This window comes from Colobus angolensis, unplaced genomic scaffold, assembly GCF_000951035.1.
Source record: "Colobus angolensis palliatus isolate OR3802 unplaced genomic scaffold, Cang.pa_1.0 Scaffold44, whole genome shotgun sequence".
Taxonomy (NCBI): Eukaryota; Metazoa; Chordata; class Mammalia; order Primates; family Cercopithecidae; genus Colobus; species Colobus angolensis.
The window spans coordinates 2524602-2531515 of record NW_012117821.1 but is presented as its reverse complement, the minus strand read 5'-3'; the positions used below and the strand labels follow the sequence as shown (position 1 = coordinate 2531515).

Below are 6914 nucleotides of genomic sequence, written 5' to 3'. Positions count from 1 at the left end.
TCACTTGAACCCGGGAGGTGGAGGTTGCAGTGAGCTGAGCACCACTGCACTCCAGCCTGGGCGACAGAGCAAGACTTCGTCTTAAAAAAAAAAAAAAGAAGAAGAAGAAGAAGAGCAGGGCTTCAGCTGGGTGCAGTGGCTCACTCCTATAATCCCAGCACTCTGACAGGACGAGGCAGGCGGATCACTTGAGCCCAGGAGTCCAAGACCAGACTGGACAACATGGCAAGACCCCATCTCTACGAAAATACAAAAAATAGCGCACATGGTGGCACATGCCCACAGTCCAGGTACTTGGGAGACTGAGGTGAGAGGATTGCTTGAGCCCAGGAGGTCACGGCAGCGGTGGGTCTGACTGCTTCTGCACTCCAGCCTGGATGATTGAGCAACACCATGTCTCCAAACAGCAGGGATTCCTTTGGTCTCCCCAAACCAAGGATCTACACCAGCCTTTCCTCCCTTTTTCATGATGTCTGTATGGCTCTAGCTGAGGTACAAGCTCCCAGGCCTGGCACAAAGACCCAGGTGACCCATGGCCCAGGAGGCACGCACAGCATGGCCCCAATAATTGTGCAACGAATTGGTAACAATCCTGCACAGGGCCCTCATTTTAACCGGCTCAGTTTTGAAAAAGTCTGTGAGGCTGGAGAGTTTACTCTTAACCCTCGGAAGTCAAAACCTAAGATGTGGCTCATCCTCAGCCCACAACGGTGGCCATCCCCCACTGGCTTGGGGCTTGATGGTCATCTCAGTGGATATCTGTGAGCAAAACTTCCAGGATTTTCAAAACAGCTTACTTCAAGGAATTTCATAATTAAAGGCATTATTTGAATGACATAACCAAAACTGATGTTAGCTCTTCAAGTGCCTCCAGACACAAAACCATAAGCAATTAAATGGACGTGTGTGTCTAACACTGCACTGGGATGCTGACAACAATCACCACAACGAAGGTGAAACCTGCAGAACCCCTGGAGTCTCTCGCTTTGCTCCGAAACAGAACTAAAAGCAAAATTCATGTTTGGTGTCTCAAATGTCTGCTGCTTGTTCCATTTCAATTTCTGCTGTTTTTCACAGATATTCTATAACGGAACTCTTTTTAATAAAGGAAAACCAGAATGCTTCTAGTCGATCTCATTTTCGTGCTCGTGTCCAGCTCAGAACACTGACTCCTGTGGGTGGACCACCCCCTCCTGGCTCCGGCGCCCCCAGCAGTGCACGATGCCTGATGCCAACCCGCCCGCCCACAGCAGCCTTACCTTGGTCCTGGATGTTCTCTTCCAGGATGGTCCTGGCATCACTCAGCACCCTCTCTGAGGCAGCATGGATTAATTTATGATGGGTTATACTTTTGGGATCTTCTAAGCTCCCATGAGCACACTGGGGAAAAATAGATATTTCAGGGTAGAAAATAAGTAAATCGTAATTCTAATAACATAGGACCTGGTATCCCAAGCCACACCTGGAATTTACTGGGTTTCCTTATGAGCTAGGAAATTCCACCATGGATGAAATTCAACAATTCCCACTAACAGTAGATGGCAAATGAAGCATCACAGCGCCAGATCCCCTGAGCCAGTGACCTGATTCCCAGCCCAAGGAGTACTCCTGAAGCAAGCTCCCAGCTCTGACATACCACACACCCTACTGACAATTCACAGCCACCAGAATTGCTTCTTTGGTCTAGAAAGATCTTGAAAATAATTTTAAATGAAAAGAGCAGATCCATCGTTTTCTGATGGCCTAAAGATCTACCTACGTTTTGGGCAGTTGTTTTTCTTTCTTCCACAGATGCAAGAAAGGGGCCCAAGAGGCTGCCCAGAAAGAAGCCTGGCTCACAGAGAGCCCAAGATTGGGATAAGAGGAGCACTTGGCATGACTGCTCTCGGCTTGGCCGAGCTCACGAAGCAACAGCCATGCTGCACCCTGAGACTGGGATAAGAGGGGCACTTGGCATGACTGCTCTCGGCTTGGCCCAGCTCACGAAGCAGCAGCCATGCTGCACCCCTGGGCAGCTTGAAGGGGGACCGATAGGCACACAGTCACCAGGGCCCTGGAAACCCTGCAACACCCACGCAGGGAATGGGAGGCAACACATGGGCAGCAGTGAGAAGATCCCCTCACACACACCACAGCCACCTCTGACCAGGGCTCAGGGGGACCTGGGAAGCCATCTTGACACCTACTGACTGCAAACTCCAGGAGGAAGTTGGAGCAGACGCTATGACCCCTTCCAACCCTGCCATTACGAAGACCTCACAGCCAACTGCTGGCAGGGGTAGATCCTGCTCCTCAATTCGGCCAGCATCCTCTCTGCAAAACAGCGCACAGCTGTCCCTGACTCATGCACATGGCACTGGCTTGCGGGAGTTCTGCTTTCCTTTGGACACGGGGGCTATGCGTGTCGGCTCACCATTTTGAGAAGAACGGCAAACACCGATGGTGCCACGTGATGAAGACCAACGTCGGCACATGTGCCTGCGTGTTCGTGCCCAAGTCAGTCCAGAGCTCCACGACTCCACCCTATTATCTATCTGCCTCAGCACCATACGGCCCGACACATCACACCACACCACAGCACACCAAACAGCGCCCACCTAAATACCCACCGTTTCCATAGCCTGGCCTGAAAACCCTTCAGAACTCAGAGCTTGGGTGGAGAGAAGACTATTTTCTTGCTCTTACACATCCCCTGAGGTTAGATGGTAGAATTACCTGAAGATCAGAAAAGGATGAAACCCTCAAGGGGCACTTTCTAAACCTGGTAGCAGGCTCAGCCCATGGGTCAGGAGCATGGCCCAGCCTGGAGCCGGGCCGGGGCACCACCCCAGGACAGGCCGTCCTCGGGCGTCTCAGGTGGCCGGGCAGAGGCCCCGCTGGCAGCTCACTTTCTACCACCCTTTGCTGCCACAGAGGCTCTGAAACACCCAGCACACACAACTGCTTGCTGGGAAAGAAAATCTAAGCACACACTTCACCTCTCAACACTGGCATGTGAAGAATAACTGGAATTTTCTGTTACTCTCAAGACTGAAAACAGTTTTGAAAAAGGGGCTGTCACTCCCTCACACAAAACTGGCCAGGCTGAGGGGATGTGAGGGGGGGACGTGGCTACTGGGAAGACACACTCCTGCCATTTACGACAGGGCAGACAGCCCCTCAAGTGCCTCTGGATTTGACAATGGCTCTGCTCCCTGAAATACTGGGGGTGCTTCTTCATGATCCTAAAGTTTGCAGGCTAGTTCATTTGTCAAGTTCAGTATATACAGACTACGAAATGCAATTTTCCAAAATAATTCTCATACCAATTCCCAAAAAACCTGTATTCCACATGTCACCAGCACACCAGGAACAACATGGAAGCACTAGGACGACCATGTCACTCTGCTGTTTTTTTTTTTTTTTTTGAGGCGGAGTCTCGCTCTGTCGCCCGGACTGGAGTGCCGGATCTCAGCTCACTGCAAGCTCCGCCTCCCGGGTTTACGCCATTCTCCTGCCTCAGCCTCCCAAGTAGCTGGGACTACAGGCGCCCGCCACCTCGCCCAGCTAGTTTTTGTATTTTTTGTAGAGACGGGGTTTCACTGTGTTAGCCAGGATGGTCTCGATCTCCTGACCTCGTGATCGCCTCCCAAAGTGCTGGGATTACAGGCGTGAGCCACCACGCCCGGCCGTCACTCTGCTTCTTTGTCCTCAGCAGAAGCTGGGGTATGGCAGCAAAAAAGCCCCAACCAAGGCCGCTGGGGGAGGGAGGCCCTCACACCCCCACCCCTCTACATCCTGCCCCTCCCCAGAAGAGCAGTGACTCGGTTTCTGCTTGTTCCTGACGCAATCCGTCATCTGAGGACCCATCGTCATGCGATCGAGGAAACAGAAAATTTAACAGCTCTACTAGTAGGTACTGTGTTCTATTTTGGCAATTTCATGAACTCTTTTTTTTTTTAAAGACAGGGTCTCATTCTGTCACCCAGGCTGGAGTGCAGTGGCACAATCTGCACTCATTGCAACCTCCACTTCCCAGGTTCAAGTGATTCTTGTGCCTCAGTCTCCCGAGTAGGTGGGATTACAGGAGTCCGCTACTATGCCAGGCTATTTTTTACATTTTCAGTAGAGAAGGGGTATCGCCACGTTGGCCAGGCTGGAATTTTATGAATGTTTATGACACACACCAAAAACTCTGCTGCACCACAGGTATGATTTCCCTAAACTCATTAACCACCTGTTGTACAAGACGGGTTCCTCTGCCCGCTTCTCCATTCCAGGGCCGTGGAAGCTAGAGACCACCACGGTGATCCCAATTTGCACAAAACAGAAAAGGGAAAGACAACAGCAAGAGTTGTAATCATAAAACCCCTCGATTCAGCAGTGCACACCCAGGAGCACGGGGGAAGAAGCCGACATCATGCCCCTCCAGGTAGAGGGGAAAGAGGAAGGATAAAATCATGCCGGTGTCAGCACGCACTAGGGACCTGGCGAGGAGGAACAAAGCTAAAACACACCAGAACTCACTGCCTACAGCAGGATGACATCCAGGGATCGGCTTCCAGAGAGACATTCAAATACATAACTTGAGGGTTCTCTTTTCTGACTAATGCATTCTAGCCCTGCCTGCAGAACCACGATGGGATGTGGTGGTGGGGAGCCTTTCTGACGCTCAGCTCTGGGGTCCTGAAATTTATGTCAGCTCTTGTGCTGTGGAAATCCCCAGCTAGTCAGATCCTCCGCACCTGCGGAGACCGCAGAGTGAAATACAATCTCAGTTTAAAGTAGGATAACGACAAAAAATCCCAAATGATACATCTCAACATCAGATGGAGTAATAAATACCAGGAATATCATAATTAGCATCACCTCGGAACTGGCTGCCTAACTGACTCCCGGTGCTCTTGAAATTCATGAGTGAGTATCTGTGGATCATATAGTTCTCATTTCCTATTTCCTTTCATAAAAGAATGTCATAATGGCCATGTGCATCGTGCCCTGAGTTACTAAACTAAATGCCGCACCAATGCAGGTGACATCCCATGTCGATGGAGTGTGGAGTCCACGGGACATTTTTGTCTATTCCATTAACCCACAAGTTTGTTTTGGTGCCACTCTGAGCCTGGCCCTGGACTTGCAGATACAAACCCAGTCCCTGAGGAGCTTCTGCACTGGCGCAGGGAGGATACAGCACCTCAGAGAAGTTTGTGGGATTTTTTTGTCTGTTGTGGTTTTTTTTTTTTGAGACAGAGTCTTGCTCTGTCGCCAGGCTGGAGTGCAGGGGCGCGATCTCATCTCACTGCAACCTCCACCTCTCGCGTTCAAGTGATTCCCCTGCCTCAGCCTCCTGAGTAGCTGGGATTACAGGCACGCGCCACCATGCCCGGCTACGTTTTTTGTATTTTAGTAGAGACTAAACATGGTTTCACCATGTTGGCCAAGATGGTCTCGATCTCCTGACCTCATGATCCACCCACCTCGGCCTCCCAAAGTGCTGGGATTACAGGTGTGAGCCACCGCGCCCGGCCCGGAGAAGTTTTTTAAAACACAAGCAACTAGGCCAGCAACAACACCTGGCTCAAACAGCCTGGATGCCCATAGCGTTACCGGCGCTGGAGCTTAGTGCTGCCCCAATGGTTGTCCAGACGGCGAAATCATGCAGACTGGCCAGAAGAAAAGCAAGAAAGCAACCAAAACATACCGGCCCTTGAACGCAGGAGGCTCAGCCCCCTCCTTGGTGTGAATCCTGAGGACAGCACCTCCCAGTTGTTCACAGCCAGTGCGTTCCAGACGGGGACTTGCCAAGCCTGTCTCTGACAGTTCCAGAACTTCACAGAACCATGCTCACAAAAGCAACTCGAAAGTACTCTATGCAAGCAGCTGCTGTGGTAAGAACTGAGGTTTATCCTTAGACACCACACTCAGCTCAAGTCTAACGCACTCAACCTGTCAACACAGATACGTAACTTATCACATGGAGTCGCCGCTAGAAAGCTGCAGCCTCCTTCAACCTAAATTCTGCCAAGCCCTCAGATCATGTCAAGTGTAGACAGGAGGTCGGTCTGACACACAGACAGGCTTCTTAGCTGACCTTACTGAATCCTTTAGAGACTCGAGAACTACTGCCAAAAATCAGCAACCTAAGGAACTAAATACACAGGAGTATTTCAGGTGAATAAACTTTAAGAGGTGTCTCAGCCAGGAGACCCTACTCCTGGGCCTTCCCTCTTGACCAATTTTACCTCTGCAGAAAAGCAGGGGCGCGGGGCCTTGTCCCGCAGCGGCACTATTTCAGGGACTCCAGCTAAGAGGCACCGTGGCCAGCCCGGCTGCGCCAGCCAGGAAAAGAGGTTCAAGCAGCCGGCTCTGCGGGAAAGGGGAAGAGGAAGGAGAAGGGGCCTCTTAATGAAGGAGCCTACATTAATTCTCAGCTCTCAGAGATGCTGCTGAAAAAACCTCACCCCAACAGCAAAAAGGTACAACTGCTGGCAAGTCGTCAGGCCCTGCTCGGTCGGCGACTCCACTCTCCAGGCCTCAGTTTCCCGATCTGCCCCCAACTCCCTGCGTAGCTGCAGAGTTAACTAAGAGGCTGGCGTGTAGAGGGCTCGGCCAGGCGGCTGGCACCGGGCGAGCGCTTAGCGACCGGTGTCCGCCGGCCGGCCGGCCGGCCAGGCCCGAGACGAGCGTCCAGAGGTGTGGTGGGATCCGAAAGGGGCAGAGTCGGACAACCGGGCAGGAGGCGCTGCCTCCACCCCCGGAGAAGAGGGCCTGGGAGCTGCGGACTGGGCGGCGGACCCCAGGCCGGAGCGGTTCGGGGACTGAGGAGGGGTCCGCAGTCGGAGGCGGCCGGGGCGGGTGTTGGGGGCGGGGGAAGGGGCCCGGCCTTACGTGCTTGAGGCAGCGCTCCTTGAGCTTCTCCACCGAGGTGTCCTCGG

General features: G+C 52.4%; 1 protein-coding gene across 1 annotated transcript in view; it reads right to left on the bottom strand.

Annotated features, from left to right (window-relative positions):
• The window catches only part of UBAC1 (UBA domain containing 1), a 56144-nt gene that overhangs the window by 24592 nt on the left and 24638 nt on the right, over positions 1-6914 (bottom strand). Inside the window, exons 2-3 of the mRNA XM_011957415.1 lie at positions 6868-6909; positions 1260-1380 (exon numbers count right to left, since the gene is read on the bottom strand). Of these exons, the coding sequence (XP_011812805.1) occupies positions 1260-1380; positions 6868-6909 (163 nt within the window). The remainder of the gene's footprint in view (positions 1-1259; positions 1381-6867; positions 6910-6914) is intronic.